Source organism: Rhinopithecus roxellana, chromosome 8, assembly GCF_007565055.1.
Source record: "Rhinopithecus roxellana isolate Shanxi Qingling chromosome 8, ASM756505v1, whole genome shotgun sequence".
Lineage (NCBI taxonomy): Eukaryota > Metazoa > Chordata > Mammalia > Primates > Cercopithecidae > Rhinopithecus > Rhinopithecus roxellana.
In genome coordinates, this window is record NC_044556.1 from 19,340,778 (window position 1) to 19,366,684 (window position 25,907).

Consider the following 25,907-nt stretch of genomic DNA (forward strand, 5'->3'; position numbering starts at 1 on the left):
CTGCATCAACTAACGAGCAAAATAACCAGCTAATATCACAATGACAGGATCAAGTTCTGACATAACAATATTAACCTTAAATGTTAATGGACTAAATGGTCCAATTAAAAGACACAGACTGGCAAATTGAATAAAGAGTCAAGACCCATCAGTTTGGGTGGGTCTTCGGGAGACCCATCTCACATGCAAAGACACACATAGGCTCAAAATAAAGGGATGGAGGAAGATCTACCAAGCAAATGGAGAACAAAAAAAATGCAAGGGTTGCAATCCTAGTCTCTGATAAAACAGACTTCAAACCATCAAAGATCAAAAGAGACAAAGAAGGCCATTACATAATGGTAAAGGGATCAATTCAACAGGAAGAGCTAACTATCCTAAATATATATGCACCCAATACAGGAGCACCCAGATTCATAAAGCAAGTCCTTAGAGACTTACAAAGAGACTGAGACTCCCATACAATAATAATGGGAGACTTCAACACCCCACTGTCAACAGTACACAGATCAGCGAGGCAGAAAGTTAACAAGGATATCCAGGAATTGAACTCAATTTTGCACCAAGCGGACCTAATAGACATCTACAGAACTCGCCACCCCAAATCAACAGAATACACATTCTTCTCAGCACCACATCACACTTATTCCAAAATTGACCACATAGTTGGAAGTAAAGCACTCCTCAGCAAATGTAAAAGAACAGAAATTATAACAAACTGTCTCTCAGACCACAGTGCAATCAAACTAGAACTCAGGACTAAGAAACTCAATCAAAATCACTCAACTACATGGAAACTGAACAACCTGCTCCTAAATGACTACTGGGTACATAATGAAATGAAGGCAGAAATAAAGATGTTATTTGAAACCAATGAGAACAAAGATACAACATACCAGAATCTCTGGGACACATCTAAAGCAGTGTGTAGAGGGAAATTTATAGCACTAAATGCCCACAAGAGAAAACTGGAAAGATCTAAAATCGACACCCTAACATCACAATTAAAAGAATTAGAGAAGCAAGAGCAAACACATTCAAAAGCTAGCAGAAGGCAAGAAATAACTAAGATCAGAGCAGAACTGAAGGAGATAGAGACACAAAAAACCCTCCAAAAAATCAGTGAATCCAGGAGCTGTTTTTTTGAAAAGATCAAAAAAATTGATAGACCGCTAGCAAGATTAATAAAGAAGAAAAGAGAGAAGAATCAAATAGATGCAATAAAAAATGATAAAGGGGATATCACCACCGACCCCACAGAAATACAAACTACCATCAGAGAATACTATAAACACCTCTATGCAAATAAACTAGAAAACCTAGAAGAAATGGATAATTTCCTGGACACTTACACTCTCCCAAGACTAAATCAGGAAGAAGTTGAATCCCTGAATAGACCAATAGCAGGCTCTGAAATTGAGGCAATAATTAATAGCTTACCAACCAAAAAAAGTCCAGGACCAGATGGATTCACAGCCGAATTCTACCAGAGGTACAAGGAGGAGCTGGTACCATTCCTTCTGAAACTATTCCAATCAACAGAAAAAGAGGGAATCCTCCCTAACTCATTTTATGGGGCGAACATCATCCTGATACGAAAGCACGGCAGAGACACAACAAAAAAAGAGAATTTTAGACCAATACCCCTGATGAACATCGATGCAAAAATCCTCAATAAAATACTGGCAAACCGAATCCAGCAGCACATCAAAAAGCTTATCCACCATGATCAAGTGGGCTTCATTCCTGTGATGCAAGGCTGGTTCAACATACGCAAATCAATAAACGTAATCCAGCATATAAACAGAACGAAAGACAAAAACCACATGATTATCTCAATAGATGCAGAAAAGGCCTTTGACAAAATTCAACAGCCCTTCATGCTAAAACTCTCAATAAATTCGGTATTGATGGAACGTATCTCAAAATAATAAGAGCTATTTATGACAAACCCACAGCCAATATCATACTGAATGGGCAAAAACTGGAAGCATTCCCTTTGAAAACTGGCACAAGACAGGGATGCCCTCTCTCACCACTACTCAACATAGTGTTGGAAATTCTGGCTAGGGCAATCAGGCAAGAGAAAGAAATCAAGGGTATTCAGTTAGAAAAAGAAGAAGTCAAATTGTCCCTGTTTGCAGATGACATGATTGTATATTTAGAAAACCCCATCATCTCAGCCCAAAATCTCCTTAAGCTGAAAAGCAACTTCAGCAAAGTCTCAGGATACAAAATTAATGTGCAAAAATCACAAGCATTCTTATATACCAGTAACAGACAGAGAGCCAAATCCTAAATGAACTTCCATTCACAATTGCTTCAAAGAGAATAAAATACCTAGGAACCCAATTTACAAGGGATGTAAAGGACCTCTTCAAGAAGAACTAGAAACCACTGCCTAGTAAAATAAAACGGGAAACAAACAAATGGAAGAACACACCAGGCTCATGGATAGGAAGAATCAATACCGTGAAAATGGCCATACTGCCCAAGGTTATTTATAGATTCAATGCCATCCCCATCAAGCTACCAATGACTTTCTTCACAGAATTGGAAAACACTGCTTTAAAGTTCATATGGAACCAAAAAAGACCCCGCATTGCCAAGACAATCCTAAGTCAAAAGAACAAAGCTGGAGGCATCACGCTACCTGATTTCAAACTATGCTACAAGGCTACAGTAACCAAAACAGCATGGTACTGGTACCAAAACAGAGATATAGACCAATGGAACAGAACAGAGCCCTCAGAAATAATACCACACATCTACAGCCATCTGATCTTTGACAAACCTGACAAAAACAAGAAATGGGGGAAGGATTCCCTATTTAATAAATGGTGTTGAGAAAATTGGCTAGCCATAAGTACAAAGCTGAAACTGGATCCTTTCCTTACTCCTTATACGAAAATTAACTCTAGATAGATTAGAGACTTAAATGTTAGACCTAATACCATAAAGACCCTAGAAGAAAACCTATGAAGGTTTTTGTTAGACCTAATACCATAGATTTTTGTTAGACCTAATACCATAAAAACCCTAGAAGAAAACCTAGGAAGAAGACAGTAAAGTACATTTTACATTTCTGAACAAAAGATGAAAAGTTTAAAAAAGTGAGCATTGAGATATAACCCTCAACATTAGGAACTGAAGTAGGAAAAGAAATAAACCAACCTGGGTTCCAGTTCTGGTTCCACAAATTACTTGCTAAGAAACTACGGGCAAGGCATTTAATATTCTGGGGGGCTGTTTTCCCTTCCATAAGCTGAAATTTTGAACTAGAATCTCTAAGATTCTTTCATTGTACCATTCAGTTATTTCCTTTGTTTAAAAACATGTCAGATAACAGAAAGAATAAAATCACAGAAATTTAAAAAAACACAGAGTAAATCAGTCATGTAAAAAATTGTGGTAAAACCATTTTAGCTTTAAAATTACTTTTCTAGTTTCTAAATGATAAAAGGACTGATCAATATAGAAACTTAAAAAAGGCCGGGCGCGGTGGCTCAAGCCTGTAATCCTAGCACTTTGGGAGGCCGAGACGGGCGGATCATGAGGTCAGGAGATCGAGACCATCCTGGCTAACACGGTGAAACCCCATCTCTACTAAAAAAAAATACAAAAAACTAGCTGGGCAAGGTGGCGGGCGCCTGTAGTCCCAGCTACTCAGGAGGCTGAGGCAGGAGAATGGCATGAACCCGGGAGGCGGAGCTTGTAGTGAGCCGAGATCACACCACTGCACTCCAGCCTGGGCGACAGAGCGAGACTCTGTCTCAAAAAAAAAAAAAAAAAAAAAAAAGAAACTTAAAAAAAAGACATTATTATGTATGTAATTTCTAAAGAATTGACGCCATCTACTGTCATAAGGAGGTACTTCAGGCAAAATGCTGTCAGCTTGATTTTAATTCCTTTTAAAGTAAAAATTTTATACCTACAACACATAATATGCAAGTGCAGGTTTATGCACATTTTTCTAAATCTTTCAGAACAGAATATTACCAGGGTTTTTTTTTTGGTTTGTTTTCTTTTGTTTTGCTAAAGTTATGTAGGAATTTTTAAGGCATATGTTAGTTTAAGGAAAGGTTTCCAAATTGAAACAAAGATTGTTCTTTTTAATTATGTGCTTTTATTATATTAATTAAAACAAAACTTTACAGAGCATCTAAGTACCTCTCAAGCTACATAAAAAGAATACCCAGTTGATGCATGGGAATTATAAAGATAATTTACACAACCGGTGAAGGAAACAGCCTATACTGAAAGGCAATTAAAGAAGAGCTATATTACATTATATTTAAAATATGAAATATATGTGCAAAAAACCAAGTAATCATCGTTACTCTTATATTGTCTCCTGGAATGGATTCTCTTAAAATTCTGATAGTGCCTCTTTCCTTTCCTTTCCACCTTAAACAAGTGCTTCTTACACTTTGATGTGTATATCATCACCTGGGGATCTTTTTTTTTTTTTTTTTTTTTTTTTTTTTTTTTTTTTGAGACGGAGTCTTGCTCTGTCCCCGGGGCTGGAGTGCAGTGGCCGGTTCTCAGCTCACTGCAAGCTCCGCCTCCCGGGTTTTAGGCCATTCTCCTGCCTCAGCCTCCGAGTAGCTGGGACTACAGGCGCCCGCCATCTCGCCCGGCTAGTTTTTTGTATTTTTTAGTAGAGACGGGGTTTCACCGTGTTAGCCAGGATGGTCTGGATCTCCTGACCTCGTGATCCGCCCGTCTCGGCCTCCCAAAGTGCTGGGATTACAGGCTTGAGCCACCGCGCCCGGCCCACCTGGGGATCTTGTTAAAATGCAGATTCTTACTCAGAAAGCCTGGGGTGTGGCCTGAGATGCTGAGCTTCTAGCCAGCTCCCAGGGGTTTTCCATGTTACTAGTCTTCAGATTGAGTGGCAAGGCCCTTAACTATGGGTGGCCAGTTGCAATGACAAAAGATAAGAAGTGTCAGGGTTTTCCTTTTTGTTTTGTTCTACTACCTATTCAAAACCCAGACGGAAATTCTTAGCTTACTTACTTAGCTTAATTCTTAGTTACTTTTCCATGCTTTTACTTCCTCCTCACTGGTGCCTTCTAGTCCCACAAAAGAAAAATTCTTAAATACACACACCTGTTATTATCTAGCATGCCATAGGTAATATTACCCATGCAACCCATAGGCTAAGGGTCCTCAAAGAATGGTTCCCTACTGTGCTTGATGAGAACATTTTCTAGAAATAGGGTCATGGTAAAGAGACTCTGAATGACTCTACTAAGAGGTAAATTGTGCCAAAACTTAAAACAGTGAATAATTCTGCAATCATTTCAATTTGGCTTTAGAATGTATTATAATAGAATTTGCAGGAGATTTATTTACTAACTACATTTAACTTAAGGTAATAATAAGATATGTTTGTACGTTCTGACCATACACCAACTAATAGCGGTGAGGAGGAGATAAAGAGAGGGGGATCTGCCTGAAAGGGCAAGGAAGTATATGTAGAAGGGTAGTTGGGGATAAATTTTTTTATGAATAATACATCTGTGGAAAGTCAAGATTTCATCTGTCAAGTTCTAATGCAACTGAAATAATACAAATGGACATTGTATTATTTCCCCCCTTCTCAATGGATTATTTAAAGTGCTGTTAAGGATGTTTTGGGGGTACAAACATCTACCATGTATTGAACACATGTATACAATAACGCTGTTAATTTTCTATTCATTTTGATTACTTAGGAGATGTCTTAGTCTGTTTCCTGTTGCTATAATAGAATACCTGTGGCTGGGTAATTTATAAAGAAAAGAGTTCTATTTCAGCTCGTGATTCTGGAGGCTGAGAGGTACAAGATCAGTTAACCACTTCTGGCTGGCTTCTGGTAAGGGCCTCATGCTTCATCATAATATGTCAAAGAAGCAGAAGGGGAAGCAGGCAAGCGCAAGGAGACAAAACACGAGAGGCAGCCTCACTTTATATAACCACCTGGCCTTGCAGTAACTAACCAGTCCTACAGAGCTAGAACTATTCCTTTGAGAATGGCATTAATTTCTCTTAACAACCTAATCACCTTTCTTTTCCATGCTTTTACTTCCTCCTCAACACCGCCACAGTGGGGACCAAGCCTCAACATGAGTTTTGGTCGGAAGAAACCACAGCATTCTGCTCATCACTTCCCAAACTGATGTCCTTCTTACAATGCAAAATCTTCCCATCCCCCAAATCTCCCAAATCTTAACCTGTCCTGCACCAACTTAAAAGTCCAAAGCCCAAAGTCTCATCTGGGAAATTGTGAAATCAAAACAAGTTATCTATTTCCCAGATACAATGGTGGGACAGGCATAGGGTACACATTCCCATTCCAAAAGGGAGAAATAGGCAAGAAGAAAGAAAGAAGAAAGGAGTAACAGGCCCAAAGCAAGTTCAAAACCTAGCAGGTTAGACATTAAATTTTAAAGTTGGAGAATAATCTCCCTAAACTCCATGCACACTAGGGTTGGAGGAGGAGCCCTGAAGGCCTCAGGCAGCCCTGCCCCTATGACTTTGCTGGTGCAACTCACATGGCTGCTGTCATGGGCTGGAGTCTGATGCCTGTAACTTTCCCAGGCAGGCATTACCACCTGCCGGTGACTCTACAATTCTGGGGTCTCAAGGGTGGCCCAGCCCCTGTGGCTCTACTAAGCATTACCCTAGTAAGAGAGCTCAGCAGTGGTTGCACCCCTGTGACAAATCACTACCTGGGCCCCTAGGCTTTTCAATCACTCTCAGATATTTAAGTGGAGGAAGTCACACCTCCATAGTTCTTGCATTCTGCACATGGAACTGCCAAGGCTTACAGTTTGTACCTTCTGTAGTTTGAGCATGAGCCACATCTGGGCCTGTTTGAATGAAGATGTGGTGCTGCCAAGGTTTACAGTTTGTAACGTTTGGAGCAACAAGTTAAGCTGTATCTGAGGCCAGTTGAGCCACAACTGACTGAGGAGTCCTGTTCCTGAATGCAGAGAGCAGAGAGACCCTAGCCTACCCTAACTAGGCTCAAGGTAGCAAGCCCTTTGCTGCCATCAAGATCCTAACATTCTCAGACTGTGATGCGGGGAGCAGCCTCAAAGATCTCTAAAATGCCTTCAGGGTCGTTCTCCCATTGTCCTGATGATTAGTACCAGGTTCCCTTCTAGCCATATTAATCTCTTTAGCAAATAGTTTCTGGGTATTGCTGTGATGTACTCTATATTTTATTATTACTTTATTATGTATCTTAACTTCTCTACCAGAATGTAAACTAAGCTGCACAAGAAACAGTGTTTTCATCTCCTTTACAGTAGCAAGTACAGTGCTTTTCACTTAGCAGATCACAATAAGTCATGCTGAATTAAGTTGCTATTTCTTCAGTGTCAACATCTATGTGTGTGAGAAGAGCAGAATGTAGTGCACCAATTTCTCATTTTAATGGTGTTTAAGAACCTTCAAAAGTTGTAGCATGATTGATTCAGATGCAGAAACACACCAGTTGTAAAGAGGACTAAAATAAAGGGACTGATTGCCCTTATTTTTCAACACAGGGACAAAGTCTTAGTTTTGTTTTAAACTTTTTATCTAAGTTTAATTCATATGATGCCTCATAAATGTTTACAAATAACAGTAACAATCTCATGTAGAAGTCTTTTTTACTTCTCTTATCTCCAAGGTTTTTATGCTTAAAGAAAAAAAATATTGATATGGAGTTGGCCAACATGACTGAATAGAAGTAGCCAGTGTATGCCACTCTCATGAAGAGAAATGGAACAGGCGAGTAAATACAGCACCTTCAGCAGAAACATCCAAGTACATGCATTGGAAACTCATCAAGGAAACAACCTGACCCATGGAGAATGGAGAAAAGCAAGGCAGGATGACTGCCCACCCAGGAGTCACGTGGAGCCAGGAAAGCCTCCTCAGCCCAGGGAAGTGGTGATTGAGTGAGCAACCCCTGGGACCCACGCTTCTGCCACAAATCTTTGCAACCCTTGGGTCAGGAGACCCTCTCATGGACCCACTCCATCAGGGCATTCAGTCTGACATGCAGAGCTACATGGAGTCTTGGCAGAGCAGCCACTCAGGCACACACACAGCTCCAGCAGCCTTAGATACCCAGGCTTCCTAGCAAAAGCAGCTGTAACTCCAGCAAAGCAGGAGGTTAGACCCCTATACAAGTCCCTAGGAAAGGGGCTGAATCCAGGGGGCCGAGAAGTGACAGCCTGCAGGCCTTGTTTCCATGGCATCTCTCAGGATAAGACCCACTGGCTTGGGAAACAAGCCAGCCACTAGTAGCAGCACTACAGCTCCCTGAGATGGAGCTCCCAAGGGCAGAGACAGACCACCATCTCTGTTATTTCACAGCCTTAGCCATTGTTGCCTTTGGGCTCTAAGGAGTCCCAGTTGACTAGGGACTTCAGTGGTTTCCTGGCACAGCCCAGAAGCTATACGGAGAAGCAGTCAAACTGCTTATTCACGTGGATTCCAGATCCCATTTCTCTTCACTGGGCAGAATCTCCTGGCTGGGGTCTCTAGTTACCCCACTGGTGTTTTCCAACCCACTGATTTCAAACTTCTCTGGGATAGAGGTCACAGAGGGTGGGGTGGGCTGCCATCTTTGCTGTTTGGTAGCTTTCGTCATTCTTGCCTTTGGGCTTTGGGCAGTCTGAGGCAACTGGGGGATGGAGCAGACCCCAAGCATAGCACAGCTGCTCTAGGAAAACGTAGGCAGACTGCTTTCTTAAGTGGATCCCTGATCCTGTTCCTCCTCACTGGGCAGGACCTCCCAACTGGGGTCTCCAGCCACCTCCTGCAGGTGTGTTTGGACTGGCAACAGGTCCATACCTCCCTGGGACAGAGCGAGCTCCCAGAAGAAGGGGCGGACCACCATCTTTGTTGTTTTGCAGACTCCACTGTTGATAGCTTTAGGTACTGGAAAATCCGAGGTGACTAGGGACTGGAGCAGACCCCCAGCATGCTGCCGCAGTCCCACAGAAAACTGGCCAGACTCTTTGTTATGTGGGTCCCTAATCCTGTATATCCTCGCTGGGCAGGTTCTCCAGCTGGGGCTATTGAGCCAGTAGCAGTTCTGCAACTCCCTGGACAGAGCTCCCAGTGGGAGGGACAAGTTGCCATGTTTGCTGTCTTACAGCACTCACCCTTGCTGTCTCTGGGCTCTGCAGAGTCTGTGGGGAGCAGGGGCTGGTCTGAATTCCCAGCACAGAGCAATCACCTCATGGAAAACTAGCCACATTGTTCTCCATGCAGGTCCTGGTCCTCATTTCTCTTCACTGGGCAGGGCCTCCCAACCTGGGACCCTAGTGTACCACTACCATGCCCCTGCCTGATCACTGTAATTAGAGGCATAAGCAGCCCAGCATTTCTCTGAGGAAGAAATCCCAGAGTCAAACTACAGCCCCTCCATCACTACAGTTGTAGTGGTACCACCCTAAGAGCCCTCAGGCTGGGAAAGGAACAAACGGCCTAGTCACTATGCTGGCACCTCCAATATACCACAGTCACCATATGGAGAGGAGTCCAGTCCCTCTTCTCTAGGAACCCACCCCCCCCGCCCCACTCCTTACCTGGCAGGGTCCTTGGCTCATAAACACAGAACAGTCACTTCATCCATGGCTGAGCATATCCACTGGTAGTGGCCCAAAGTTTTCCTGAGGAGAGGCTCCCAGAGGCATCCTAAAGCCCTTCTGCCACTGCCACAGCAGCAGTTCCCTCCCTGCTGCCAGTGTTCTGGGGAAGAAATAGCCTGAGTGATACACCCGAGTTTACAGCACACCACAGGCACCATATGGAACAAATACCAGCTTCTCCTCTTGGTGAGCCCTCAATCCCTTGCTCCTCAACAAGCACAGCCCCAAGCTCATGCCAGCAGTGCAGCTATCCCACCCCACTGGCTGAACACTCCCAGTAACAGCAACTCCACATTTCTCGGAGGCAGAGCCAACCAAAAGCCTCTCTGCCATTGCCTCTGCAGTGGTACTACCCCTGCTACCCTTAGACTAATGAAGACCCTAAATGACTTATCCACACCTTCGACAAGCTGCAGTCAACTGAAGGAGAGGAGGCCAGTCTGTTTCCTATGGATCTCACCCACATCCTCGCTCATCACCAGGCAGGGAACCCCTGACTTGGGCCCACAGCACAGAACTCCCCCATCCTGGGCTGAGCAATTGCTGACCTTTATCTCTCTGGGGATGGAGCCTGCTTCTTCCAAGTTGAGGAGGAAACATAAACCCTGAGATCACCCCAGAGCTGTGGTGGGCAGCCCAGGAGGGCCCAAAGCCACGATCTACAGCCAGTACTCAAGTGGGAGAGAAGCCCACACTTTCAGAGCATTGAGAGGGAGCACAGCTGCAAACAGCAGAAATATAGGGGAGCCACACAACTGAGCAACAGCCTACCTACCAACTGACCACTACCCCTAAGCACCACCTACTGGATCACACCAAAGCTTCAACACCAAAAATACCTTGCTAACATACCCACTGTGAAGCCAAAGACAAGAAGTGAGCTACAAATAAAGACCATGCCAAAAGCCTTGGCCTTGTGAAAACATCTAGAAAACAGATCTATTGACTGTACTCAATCTACACAACAGTTAAAGAAACATACGCATACAGAGTTGAGAAAGAACCAATGCAAGAACTCCAGCAACTCAAATGGTCAGCGTCTGTGTCCTCCAAATGACTACACTAGTTCTCCAACAAGGATTCTTAACCAGGCTGAGTTGGCTGAAATGGCAGAAATAGAATTCAGAATATAGATAGGAACAAAGGTTATTGAGATTCAGGAGAATGGCAAAACTCAATCCAAGGAAACTAAGAAACACAATAAAAGGATAGAGGAGCTGAAAGATGAAATAACTGGTACAAAAAAGTACCTAACTGATCTGATAGAACTCACCCTACAAGAATTTCAAATGCAATCACAAGTAATAACAGCAGAAAAGACCAAGCTGAGGAAAGAATCTCAGAACTTGAAGACTGGCTTTCTGAAATAAGTCAGACAAAAATAAAGAAAAAAGAGTGAAAAGGAATGAACAAGACCTCCAAGAAATATGGGACTATGAAAAGAGACCAAATCTACAAATCACTGGCATCCCTCAAAGGGACAGGGAGAAAGCAAATGACCTGGAATATATATTTCAGGATATCATCCATGAAAATTCCCCAACCTTGCTAGAGAAGCCAACAGTCAAATTCAGGAAATACAGAGAATCCCTGCTAGATTCTACACAAGAAAATAATCCCCAAGACACATAATCATCAGACTTTCCAATGCCAAAATGAAAGAAAGAATGTCAAAGGCAGCCAGAGAGAAAGGGCAAGCCACCTACAAAGGGAACCCTATCACGCTAACAGCAGACTACTCAGCTGAAACCCTATAAGCCAGAAGAGACTGGGGGCCCATATTCAACATTCTTAAAGAAAAAAACGTCAAGGGAAGCCCATCAGACTAACAGCAGATCTCTCGGCAGAAACTCTCCAAGCCAGAAGAAAGTGGGGGCCAATATTCAACATTCTTAAAGAAAAGTATTTTCAACCCAGAATTTCATATCCAGCCAAACTAAGTTTCATAAGTGAAGGAGAAATAAAATCCTTTACAGACAAGCAAATGCTTAGAGATTTTGTCACCACCAGGCCTGCCCTACAAGAGATCCTGAAGGAAGCACTAAACATGGAAAGGAACAACAGGTACCAGCCATTGCAAAAACATGCCAAAATGTAAAGTTCATCGATGCTAGGAAGAAACTGCATCAACTAATGAGCAAAATAACCAGCTAATATCATAATGACAGGATCAAGTTCACACATAACAATATTAACCTTAAACGTAAATGGACTAAATGGTCCAATTAAAAGACACAGACTGGCAAACTGGATAAAGAGTTAAGACCCATCAGTTTGGGTAGGTCTTCAGGAGACGCATCTCACATGCAGAGACACACATAGGCTCAAAATAAAGGGATGGAGGAAGATCTACCAAGCAGATGGAGAACAAAAAAACACAGGGGTTGCAATCCTAGTCTCTGATAAAACAGACTTTAAACCATCAAAGATCCAAAGAGACAAAGAAGGCCATTACATAATGGTAAAGGGATCAATTCATCAGGAAGAGCTAACTATCCTAAATATATATGCACCCGATACAGGAGCAACCAGATTCATAAAGCACGTCCTTAGAGACTTATAAAGAGACTTAGACTCCCATACAATAATAATGGGAGACTTCAACACTCCACTGTCAACATTAGATAGATCAACGAGACAGAAAGTTAACAAGGATATCCAGGAACTGAACTCAATTCTGCACCAAGCAGAGTGATATCAGTGGGCTATCACCACCGACCACACAGAAATACAAACTATCATCAGAGAATACTATAAACACCTCTACACAAATAAACTAGAAAACCTAGAAGAAATGGATAATTTCCTGGACACTTACACTCTCCCAAGGCTAAACCAGGAAGAAGTGGAATCCCTGAATAGACCAATAACAGGCTCTGAAATTGAGGCAATAATTAATAGCCTACCAACCAAAAAAAGTCCAGGACCAGATGGATTCACAGGGCGAGGGATAGCATTAGGAGATATACCTAATGTAAATGATAAGTTAATGGGTGCAGCACACCAACATGGCACATGTATACATATGTAACAAACCTGCACATTGTGCACATGTACCCTAGAACTTAAAGTATAATAAAAAAAAAAAAAAAAAAGAAAGAAACTTCAACCAAGCATTTCATATCCAGCCAAACTAAGCTTCCTAAGCAAAGGATAAATAAAATCCTTTTCAGATAAGGAAATACTGAAGGAGTTCACTACCAAAAGACCCACCTTACAAGAGATCTTGAAAGAAGCACTAAATATGGAAAGGAAAAACCATTACCAGCCAATATAAAAACATACTTAAGTACACAGACTACTGTGACACTATAAAGCAACCACACAAACAAGCCAGCATAATAACCAGCTAACAACACAATTACAAGATCAAATCCACACCTATCAGGACTAACCTTGAATGTAAACAGGCTAAATGCCCCCATTTAAAAGACAAAGAGGCTGGGCATGGTGGCTCATGGTGGGCAGATCACTAATGCCAGGAGTTTGAGACTAGCCTGGCCAACATAGTGAAGCCCGTCTCTACTAAAAATACGAACAATTAGCTGGGCATGGTGGCATATGCCTGTAATCTCAGCTACTCAGGAGCTTGAGACATGAGAATTGCTTGAAACTGGGATGTGGAGGTTACAGTGAGCCAAGATTGTGCTACTGTACTCCAGCCAGCCTGAGCAACAGAGTGAGAATCTGTCTTGGAAAAAAAAAAAAAAAAGGCAAAGTGGCAAGCTGGATAAAAAAGCAAGACCTAATGATAGTATGCTGCTGTCTTAAGAGACCCATCTCACACACAGTGACACCCACAGGCTCAAAATAAAGGGATAGAGAAAAATCGCCATGCAAATAGAAAAAAGAAAAAAAGTAGAGATTATAACCCTAATTTCAGACAAAACAGACTTTAAAACAATAAAGATTTAAAAAGACAAAGAAGGGCATTACATAATGGTAAAAGGTTCAATCCAACAGGAAGACCTAACTATCCTAAATATGCATGCACCCAACACAGGAGCACCCAAATTCATAAAGCATGTTCTTAGAGACCTACAAAGAGACTTAGACTCCCATACAATAACAGTTGGAAACTTCAACACTCCACTGACAATATTAGACAGAACAGTGAGGCAGAAAATTAACAAAGATATTCAGGACCTGAACTCAATATTGTACCAAATGGATCTAATAGACCTCTACAGAACTCTCCATCCCAAAACAACAGACAATATATTCTTCTCCTTGCCACATGGCACCTACTCTAAAAATGACCACACAATCAGACATAAAATGATCCTCAGCAAATGCAAAAGAACTGAAATAATACAAAACACACTCTTGGACCACATTGCAATAAAAATAGAGGTCAAGACTAAAATCATCACTCAAAACCATGCAATTACATGGAAATTAAACCACCTGCTACTGAATGACTTTTGGGTAAATAATGAAATTAAGGTAGACGTCAAGAAGTTCTTTGAAACTAATGAGAACAAAGATAAAAACAGAAGAGTCTCTGGGACACAGCTAAGGCTGTGGTTAAGAGGGAAATGCATAGCACTAAATGCCTACATCAGTAAGTTAGATCTCAAAATAACAACTCAACATCATAACTGAAAAAAATTAAGAGAAGCAAGAGCAAACCATAAACCATTCAAAAGGTCAATGAATCTAGGAGCTGGTTATTTAAAAAAATTAATAAGATAGTCTGCTAGTAGACTAATAAAGAAAAAAGGGAGACAATTCAAATAAACACAGCTAGAAATAACAAATGTTACCACTGACCCGACAGAAATAAAAATCAGCATCGGAGGCCAGGCACGGTGGCTCACACCTGTAATCCCAGCACTTTAGGAGGCAAAGGATCACGAGGTCAGGAGATTGAGACCACCCTGGTTAACACAGTGAAACCCTGTCTGTACTAAAAATACAAAAAATTAGCTGGGCGTGGTGGCAGGTGCCTGTAGTCCCAACTACTCAGGAGGCTGAGGCAGGAGAATGGCATGAACTCAGGAGGCAGAGCCTGCAGTGAGCCGAGATCGCCACTGCACTCCAGCCTGGGGAACAGAGTGAGACTCCATCTCAAAAAAATAAAAAAGTAAGCATCAGAAACTACTATGAACACCTCTATGCACACAAACTAGAAAACCTTGAGGAGATGGATAAATTCCTGGACACATATGCCCTCTCAAGACTGAACCAGGAAGAAATTGATTCCCTGAGCAGACCAGTAATGAACTCCAAAATTGAGTCAGTAATAAAAAGTCTGCCAAGCAGCCAGGCGCAGTGGCTCATGCCTGTAATCCCAGTACTTTGCGAGGCCAAGGCGGGCAGATCATGAGGTCAAGAGATCGAGACTGTCCTGGCCAACGTGTTAAAACCGCATCTCTACTAAAAATACAAAAATTAGCTGGGCGTGGTGGCGCGCACCTGTAGTCCCAGCTACTCAGGTTCCTGAGGCAGGAGAATCGCTTGAACCCAGGAGGCGGAGGTTGCAGAGCCGAGACTGCACCTATGCACTCCAGCCTGGGCAACAAGCGTAAGACTCTGTCTCAAAAAAAAAAAAAAAAGCCTACCAACCAAAAAACGACCGGGACCACACACAGATTCACAGACAAATTCTACCAGATGTACAAAGAAGAGCAGGTACCATTCCTACTGAAACGATTCCAAAAAGTCAAGGAAGAGGGACTCCTCCTCAACTCATTCTATGAGGCCTGTATCATCCTGATTCCAAAACCTGGAAGAGACAACAAAAAAAGGAAACTTCAGGCCAATATCCTTGATGAACATTGATGCAAAAATCCTTATCAAAATACTTGCAAGCCAAATCCAGCAGCACATCAAAAAGTTAATACACTATGATCAAGTAGGCTTCCTCCCTGGACGCAAGGCTGGTTCAATATATGCAAATCAATAAATGTGATTCATCATATAAACAGAACTAAGGACAAAAACCACATAATTTTCTCAACAGATGAAGAGAAGGCTCTTGATAAAATTCAACATTCATTCATGTTAAAAAAAAAAAAACTCAGGCCGGGCGCGGTGGCTCAAGCCTGTAATCCCAGCACTTTGGGAGGCCGAGACGGGCGGATCACGAGGTCAGGAGATCGAGACCATCCTGGCTAACATGGTGAAACCCCGTCTCTACTAAAAATACAAAAAAACTAGCCGGGCGACCTGGCGGGCGCCTGTAGTCCCAACTACTCGGGAGGCTGAGGCAGGAGAATGGCGTGAACCCGGGAGGCGGAGCTTGCAGTGAGCTGAGATCCGGCCACTGCACTCCAGCCTGGGCGACAGAGCGAGACTCCGTCTCAAAAAAAAAAAAAAAAAAAAAAAAAAAAAAAAAAAAAAAAACTCTCAACAAACTAGGTACTGAAGGAATATACCTCAAAATAGTAAGAGCCATCTATGACAGACCCACAGCCAACATCAATGAATGGGGAAAAGCTGGAAATGTTCCCTTTGAAAACCAGCACAAGACAAGGATGCCCTCTCTCACTACTCCTATTCAACATAGTATTGGAAGTCCTGGTCAAAGCAATCAGGCAGGAGAAAGAAATAAAGGGCATCCAAGTAGGAAGAGAGAAAGACAAACTATCCGTGTTTGCAGATGACCTGATCCTGTATCTAGAAAACCCCACAGTCTTGGCCCAAAAGCCCCTTCAGCTGATAAACAACTTCTGCAAAGTTTCAGGATACAAAATCAATCTACACAAATAACTAGCATTCTTATACACCAACAACAGCCAAGCCAAAGGCCAAATCAGGAACACAATCCCATTCACAATTGCTACAAAAAGAATAAACTACCTAGGAATACAGTTAACCAAGTAGGTGAAAGAGATCTACAAAGAGAATTACAAAACACTACTCAAAGAAATCAGAAATGACACAAACAAACGGAAAAACATTCCATCCTCATGGATAAGAAAATGAACATCATTAAAATGGCCATACTACCCAAAGCAATTTATACGTTCAATGCTACTCCTATCAAACTATGAATGACATTCTTCACAGAACTAGAAAAAACTATTTTAAAATTCATATGGAACCAAAAAAGAGCCCAAATAGCCAAGGCAATCCTAAGCAAAAAGAACAAAGCTGGAAGTCTCACATTACCCAACTTCAAACTGTACTCAGGGCAACAATAACCAAAACAGCATGGTATTGGTACAAAAACAGACACATAGACCAATGAAACAGAATACAGAGCCCAGAAATAAGGCTGCACACCTACAACCATCTGATCTTTTGACAAAGCTGTCAAAAACAAACAATGGGGAAAGGACTCCCTTCCTATTCAATAAATGGAGGTAGGATAACTGGCAAGCTGTATGCAGAAGACTGAACTGGACCCTTTTTTTTACATCATATACAAAAACCAATTCAAGATGGATTAAAGACTTAAATGTAAAATGCAAAAATATAAAAACCCTGGAACACAACCTAGGCAATACCATTTGGGATATAGGAATGGGCAAAGGTTTCATGACAATAATGCCAAAAGCAATGTCAACAAAAGGGAAAACTGACAAATGGGATCTAATTAAACTTAAGAACTTCTGCACAGCAAAATAAATTATCAACAGAGTAAAGAAACAACCTACAGAATGGGAAAAATTGCAAACCATGCATCTGTACAAAAGTCTAATATCCAGCATCTTAAGGAACTTAGATTTACAAGGAAAAAAACAAACAAACAAAAAACAAACAAAAAAAAAACCAACACAACCTCATTGAAATGTCAGTATCACTGATCATTAGAGAAATGTCAATCAAAACTACAATGAGATACCATCTTACATCAGTCAGAATGGCTGTTATTAAAAAGTTAAAAAAAAAATAAATGCCGGCAAGGTTGCAGAGAAAAGGGAACACACACACTGTTAGCGGGAGTCTAAATTAGTTCAAGTATTGTGGAGAGCAGTGTGGTGATTCCTCAAAGAGCTAAAAACAGAACCACCATTTGACTCTGCAATCCTATCATAGGGTATATAGCCAAAGGAATAAAAATCATTCTACCATAAAGACACATACACACTTACAGTCATCACAGCACTATTCACAATAACAAAGACATGGAATCCACCTAAATGCCCATCAATGGTAGGCTGGATAAAGAAAATGTTTTACATATACGGCCGTAATAAAGAAGAAGATCATGTCTTTTGCAGGAACATGGATGGAGCTGGAAGCCTCAGTAAACTAACAAAGGAAGAGAAAACCAAATACTGCATGTTCTCACTTATAAGTAGGAGCTAAATGATGAGAACTCATGGACACAAAGAAGGGAACAACAGACACTGGGGCCTACCTGAGGGTGGACAGTGGAAGGAGGGAGAGGATCAGGAAAAATAACTATTGGGTACTAGGCCTAGTACCTGGGTCATGAAATAATCTGTACAACAAATCCCCATGATATGAGTTTATCTATGTAACACTCCTGCACAGATAACACTGAATCTAAAATAAAAGTTTTTTAAAAAAGAAAAAAATATTTTCTGAAAGTTCTTAAGTGGGCCTCAACTTCTAATAGTACCTATTAAAAATTTTGATAATAAACATTGCTTAGGGTACCTTTATAATACTTATCAATAAATGAATTTGAAATGTAATTCATTGGAAAAAAATATAAAATCTTTTTACTACAGTAAAAGTCAACATAACAAAGTTTTAGGATTCATGACATTGAAAAGCTAAATGAAAACAACAATTATACTGATTAATGTTTCATTTATTGTTGCTCAAAGTTAGATAACAGTAGGTTCAAAGAGTCATTGGATTCTTAAAAATCTTAGTAAAACAAAATACATGGGAATAATATTAGTGATTAATCCATACAATAAGCAGATTCATTACATTAGCATTATTTTGCTTTCAAAGAATATTTTTCTTCTTAACAAAATATAAAAACAAAATTTTCCATTGGTTCTTGTCAAAATCCAATTAATAACCAAATAATTATTTCTAAGTGCAACTTATTTCTAAGTGCAATAAGCCCTTCACTTAAGGACTTATTGAAACAAAGCCACTGTAAAAGAGCTTTTCAAGAAGTTACAATATAATGGGAAAATAAATCGGTCCATATATTTTGTTGCAAAAAGTGAACAAAGCTAATCAAATTCAGGAGAAAAAACTCTGAACAATTATGAACTACTTTTTAAAAATGAAAAGCATGCTTTGTGACTAGGTGTCTTTATTCTTTCTCTTATTAATATAAAAGTTTGTTTGTTTTAGAAAATACCATCAAATATTCCCAATAAAGACTTCATTTCATCAGCTTCATCATCAGGATGATACATACTGGGAGAAAGAAGAAAAAGTAAAAATAACACTTTTTAACACAATTTATTTTAAAATACACAATAAATAATACTAAATACAATAAAATAAACTTGAAGATTGCTGTGAAGTTAAATGTATCAAATAAACTTCAGTATGCATAACTCTATAGGAAGTCTGTTGGGGAAAATTAGACTTCATAAACTGCAAATGGTAGGAACTGTAAAGGCATTTCTTTAAACATATTGAAAAGTTATGTCATTTAATAAAGGTGTGAACAGCCTGGTCCAAGAGAAGTGGTGTTTACAACTAATTGATCACAATCATTTACAGATTTCTTTGTTTTTTCTGCACTCCCACTGGTTCACTTGACTAGTCTTAAACAAAAAACACTGTGAACAGGCCTCAAATCTTTTGACTCTTCAAGGAGACAGAAACTGCAACACAGTTTCCTTTTCTTTTTTTTTTTTTTTTTTTTTTGAGGCGGAGTCTCGCTCTGTCGCCCGGACTGGAGTGCAGTGGCCAGATCTCAGCTCACTGCAAGCTCCGCCTCCCGAGTTTACGCCATTCTCCTGCCTCAGCCTCCCGAGTAGCACGGCGCCCGCCACTTCGCCCGGCTAGTTTTTGTATTTTTAGTAGAGACGGGGTTTCACCGTGTTAGCCAGGATGGTCTCGATCTCCTGACCTCGTGATCCGCCCGTCTCGGCCTCCCAAAGTGCTGGGATTACAGGCTTGAGCCACCGCGCCCGGCCCACAGTTTCCTTTTCTAAAATAGCCAGCAGTGGGGCAACCGATGTGATTTAATCTGACATTTTCATTGAACCTATTGATTGTGAAATAACTGGTTAACTAAAACACAACTTCAAGTTTTGAAAAATTAGCTGATCTCATCTGGATTTCTCAAGTGACTTTACACTTTACAAAATTAACATACTGTATTCAAATCAGTAGAAGTAAGTTTATCAACTCAATATAATGTTTGAATAAACAGCATCAAACATATAGGTTTTCAAGAAGTGAGGTATATGATGTTTGGAACATCTTAAGGAGCTTAGCTCACTGAGGTTTGAAAATTTAATATCTTTTTTTTTTTTTTTTTTTTTTTTTTTTTTTTTTTTTTGAGACAGAGTCTCGCTCTGTCGCCCAGGCTGGAGTGCAGTGGCCGGATCTCAGCTCACTGCAAGCTCCGCCTCCTGGGTTCACGCCATTCTCCTGCCTCAGCCTCCCGAGTAGCTGGGACTACAGGCACCCGCCACCTCGCCCGGCTAGTTTTTTGTATTTTTTAGTAGAGACGGGGTTTCACCATGTTAGCCAGGATGGTCTCGATCTCCTGACCTCGTGATCCGCCCGTCTCGGCCTCCCAAAGTGCTGGGATTACAGGCTTGAGCCACCGCGCCCGGCCCTGAAAATTTAATATCTTTAATAAATAAAATGTGCAGGCTCTGATCTTTAAAATGAACCGAGGAAAAAGGAATGCTGAATTTCTTTGTAAAAAGTTTTTATTGATATAATCTTAAAGTGTCTTTAAAGAGTTCTTACCTGAAATCAACTTCCTTTTTACATTCACTGTTTCTAATAAAAAAATCCACTTTTTTATAATTTGAAGACTTTGGTTTTTCTTCAGAGCAAGTAAAGCATAGCTTCTCAATCTCTGGTGACAGATTTTGTGGTTTTCTTTCTTGAAAATGGAACTACATTTTAGATTAAAAAATAACAATCATTGAAAGTTTAAGCACTTGGGCAAAATTTAAAAGAAAAACAAAGAAGTGCTTCTTCTTACAAGAACTGCATTTCCGGCTTGTTGAGGTAATTTTGTCATGGAGGATGCACTGAACTTGGGCATAGCAGAATTTGATAAAGAAATATCTGACATCTCATGTGATGAAACAAAACTAAAAATTAAAATTAATTATTTGTAAAATATGGCAAACAAGAAAAACACATCATTCTAATTTGGATCATAATGATTTTTGGGGAATATGATCAAAGTTTATCACATTTATCACAAAAATGTAATGCATTGTTTCTAATACTCATGGAGAACTTGGTATATTTCCTTTCCTTTAGACCAAACCATAATTTATACATCCCAAATTAGGAAAAAATACTATTTTTAAGGGACTATAGATATAATTATTCAACAATTTTCTTTAAAATTGAGTCTAATGCTTAATTGTCTATTACATAGAACCCTATAAACATTTTCTAAATTCCACTTGCTTAACTTTTAATCTCCTTTCTCTATTCTGGTCTCACTATAGATAGACATCTCTAGTTATCTTCTTAGATATAACTGTATGCAAGAATTTACTCTGAACTTTCTGTATTAACTCATTCACTAAAACACATTTATTCTTCATTATCCTATGCCAGATATTGTACTAGAAGCTGAGTATGAAGTAATAAAGAAAACATCAGGGAGTTACCATCAAGCAGACAATGAATAAAAACAAATATATACATTATTATAGATCCTAAAATTATACAAAGAAAATGAACTGGGTAATAGCATAAGAAATAACGGTGTGGGCCGGGCGCGGTGGCTCAAGCCTGTAATCCCAGCACTTTGGGAGGCCGAGACGGGCGGATCACGAGGTCAGGAGATCGAGACCATCCTGGCTAATACGGTGAAACCCTGTCTCTACTTAAAAATACAAAAAACTAGCCGGGCGACGAGGCAGGCGCCTGTAGTCCCAGCTACTCGGGAGGCTGAGGCAGGAGAATGGCGTAAACCCGGGAGGCGGAGCTTGCAGTGAGCTGAGATTCGGCCACTGCACTCCAGCCTGGGTGGCAGAGCAAGACTCCGTCTCAAAAAAAAAAAAAATAAAAAAAAAAGAAATAACGGTGTGAAGCCATAAATCCATTTTTAAAAGATGATCATCAATGCATCTCTGATGAGGTAACCATTTAAGTTGACACCTGAAGGCTAAAATGTAACAACCATGTAAGGAGCAATGAGCAGTGTGGGTGGGGACAGGCAAGAACCACATATACTGATAGGACTGGATCATTTTGTCTCAGACTAATAAATATATATACATGGCAAGGAATTAAAACAGTAAAAAGTGTATAAAAGAAAAAGGAGGCCAGGCACAGTGGCTCACACCTGTAATCCCAACATTTTGGGAGGTTGAGGTGTGAGGACAGCTTGAGTCCAGAAGTTTGAGACCAGCTTAGTCAACATAGCAAGACCCCCATCTCTAGAAAAAAAAATTTTTTTTTAATTAGCCAGGCATAGTGGTGTGCATGTACCTGTAGTCCCAGCTACTTGGGAGGCTGAGGTGGGAGGATCTTCAGCCCAAGAGGTTGAGGCTGCAGTGAGCCATAATTATGCACTGTACTCTAGCTTAAAAAAATAAAAAAGCAAATCTCCTTTCTATCCCAAATTCTCAGGTCCCACAGGCCTTTCCCCAGCGCAACTTCTACACCAGATCCTCAGAGGCTTCTTGTTAGAATCCATTTTTAAATCTACACATCTTCTGTTGGTCACTTCTAAACTCTTCCAAAATTATTTGCTGTTTTTTAAAGGTGTGGTGCACAAAACTGTTCATGTGCCTTGTCACCTTCCTCCTTATGATTTATCTACTTTTTGCTTCTCTACACCTACAACTTTGTCTCACTTGGATGCTTACATCTGTTTATTCTATGTGACTCGAGTTATAACCAATGAAACAAAGTGATAAAAAGACATATTTTAAGCAAATTTTTTTTTTTTTTTTTTTTTTTTTTTTTGAGGCGGAGTCTCGCTCTGTCGCCCGGACTGGAGTGCAGTGGCCAGATCTCAGCTCACTGCAAGCTCTGCCTCCCGGGTTTACGCCATTCTCCTGCCTCAGCCTCCCGAGTAGCTGGGACTACAGGCGCCCGTCACCTCGCCCGGCTAGTTTTTGTATTTTTAGTAGAGACGGGGTTTCACCGTGTTCACCAGGATGGTCTCGATCTCCTGACCTCGTGATCCGCCCGTCTCGGCCTCCCAAACTGCTGAGATTACAGGCTTGAGCCACCGCGCCCGGCCAAGCAAATGTTTTGAAAACCTATTCAATGACCTAAGAATCCTAACATGGAACAAGGGTGGATGAGCTCCTGGTCACTGGAACTGTCTTGGTAGAGGTGGCACAACTACTTGCCAGTGATGTTGAATGGTGATTCAAGGATCCTAGTGAGAGGGAGACTATACAATACCTAAGACCCCCACTTAGCTCTGGAATTCTATGAAAACTATAAGTCTGTGATACTGATGCTAATGATCAGTAATAGCTAAGTAACAGCAAAAACTCCAAGGGATACCACAAATTTAGTATTTTTTTTAAAGCAGAGAAATAAATAATCCTTAAGTAGAAAATCAGACCCTGAATAAAAAGTTGTTGGTATTTCTTCTGTTTTGAAAATTTTGGCTTTGGCCATAATTTCTCTCCCTTGACTTCTGATCAAGTCCAATATTTCCCAATGCATTTTGCATTTTTTGTAAAGATACTTCAAATTGAACATTTATAAAATTATATTTTCTATTCTAAATCTCTTATGTTTCCTATATCCTTAAATAATATCTACCTAGGTGCCATTTATTCTTCCCTCTTCCTCAACTATCATATCCTATCAATTGCCACATTGAATCTGATCTATTTCTGAAATGTTTTAAAAATCCAACCCTACCTCTCTGTTCCTATCACTTCTGCCCTAGTTTAGGCCTCATTATAGTCTGTCTTTCTCACTGGCCACCATGCCTCTGGCAGTCCCACTCCCTATGATTCACTCTGCATACTGCTGCTAGGATGATTTTTTAAATCAAATTGTTTTTCCTGTGCTTAAATATTTGGGATGGTTCCTCACTGCCTACCATACAGGTAAAAACGAGAGGGCCCTAGGACACATCTGGCCTACAGATATTATTATTATTTGGAGGAGGGTGTCGCAGAGTATATCACATTTTTTTAATTAGTTGTCAAAATTTAAAAATAATAAAACACCACACAAAATTTCAGATTCCTAGCTTTTCTTGAAAAATCAGAATGTTTTGTAACACTAGACTCACATTGCCTGCATAGTAACAACTGTTTGGAGCTGAGTAGTGGCTGCTTCCTTTAGATGAGACACTCTACAGTTGTCCTTGTCCCACCAAATCTTGAAGGCAGTTGGGTTTGCAACCCCTGACTGTCTGGGTACAGGACAGGTGTCTAAGCATAGCACTCAAAGCCCTTACAATAAGACCTCAGCAACAGACTTTATGCTGTGACCACACACACTACACTTTACTGATCTCTGAGCACGGGATGCCTTTTCAAGCCTTATCCCTTTACAGATGCTTTCTTATGTCTGGAATGCCTATCTGCCTCTGTTCTAGTTGTCAAACTCCTATTCAGTTTTCAAGTCTTGTTAAAAGTGAAGGTTCCTGGGCTCTAGTCCCAGAGACAAAAATTTAGTAGGTCTAATGTGGGGCTCAAGAATGTGCATTTTTAATATGTACCACAAAGTGATTTTGATGCAGGTGGTTTCACAACAGCACTTTGAGAAACACACCTCTAAGATTAAGAGGGTTTAGGTTGGCTAATACCTTTTAGCATCTCTGACATCTAATACCTTGATCCTCATCTCCAACTATGTGTCAAGAGGATATAAAGTTGTATGTATTACAAACCAAAGTTCTAAAACTTGCCTGTTTGACATTTCTCGTTGGAATTTGCTCTTTGACTCTTGAAGGGGTAGCTTACTTCCCCTGGTACTTGAACTCAAAGTGTTACCAAATCCTATGTGAAGAGATAACATTTTGAAACAAAATGCCAAGAAACAGCTGAATGAAGCTTTTCACAAGTTCTACAATGCTCTCTCCAACAGATATGATCTGGTTAAGGAAGGAATGAATAATTCTCAATCACCTAATTTAATTTGCATAGAAAAATTAGGGGCACAAAGCTAAGGGAGTAATACTATAAAACACGTAGGTTAGCTTATTAGTAACTATATTATAAGATCCTCAAGCCACCTATGTTGTTGTAAAATACGTATTTGGTCTTTGACCCCTGTTTCTAACTCTACTGGGTTGGAAGACACCCAGTTGGTATTCACTGCGGAACTGATTGCTTGCTTGGTGTGTGGGGGAAAAACCCACAGACATTTGGTCCACAGATGTCTTCTGGGCTGATCATGGTGTGAGAGTGAGGAAAAACAGTTTGTGCTTTTCCACTCACCCTCGTTATTTATATACTTACATTTTCATTCACATAAATGATCAAGTTGAAGTTCACTCAGTATTTTCAACGGTCTGCTCATAATCATTTAAAATGCTCTATACATGGGGGGAAATGTATTGAGACTGATTTTCCCAGTGACAAAGCTATGCCCTCTTAGGACTAGGCTACCTCAAAGGATCAGTACACATTGCCTATTAACTTACAGTACCCAATGACATTTAAGCTTGAGGTAGGGAACAGTAGTTGTCCAGTGATATACAAAATTGTGCCTAATGACCTCACATCATGGAGATTGTCCTGGCCCATTCTGTGAAGGTGGTCAAATCCTGTTCTTTTCAGAAGCAGTATTAGTTCTCTAGGTAATTCTAAGGGCCCCAAAATAATAACATTTCAACTTCTAACTGCTTCCCTTTGAAATATTCTTTTAAAAACATGAGGTGGGTTATAGTAAGAGGCATCTATAATTGTGGGAATACCAGTCTGCACTGAGAAGGCTGAGGGACTGATTTCTTTCTGTCAGCCCTAATGGGAGACAGTATCTCCATTGCTATCTTGTCATATGCTTGCCAAGATTCTCAATTCTCTGTTTTAGTGAAATACTGTAAATTTGCCTTTCACTTAAAGAGCTAATAAGCCTCATTATTTTGGGGTTGTATATGACTTAAATAGAATTTCTAGTATAGGACAAACTAATCCTTTCTTTCCTATTTACTTATTTATTTACTTCAAGCTGAAAAGTCCATATTTCAACTAGAAATAAAAGTTATTTTCGGCTGGGCGCGGTGGCTCAAGCCTGTAATCCCAG

General features: G+C 40.5%; 1 protein-coding gene across 1 annotated transcript in view; it reads right to left on the bottom strand.

Annotated features, from left to right (window-relative positions):
* Positions 1 to 18,348: 18,348 nt before the first annotated feature.
* Positions 18,349 to 25,907, bottom strand: part of HFM1 (helicase for meiosis 1) — a 129,869-nt gene continuing 122,310 nt past the window's right edge. Inside the window, exons 35-38 of the mRNA XM_010370387.2 lie at positions 24,568 to 24,658; positions 20,698 to 20,809; positions 20,457 to 20,608; positions 18,349 to 18,938 (exon numbers count right to left, since the gene is read on the bottom strand). Coding sequence (XP_010368689.2) covers positions 18,869 to 18,938; positions 20,457 to 20,608; positions 20,698 to 20,809; positions 24,568 to 24,658 — 425 coding nt within the window. The 3' untranslated portion in view covers positions 18,349 to 18,868. The remainder of the gene's footprint in view (positions 18,939 to 20,456; positions 20,609 to 20,697; positions 20,810 to 24,567; positions 24,659 to 25,907) is intronic.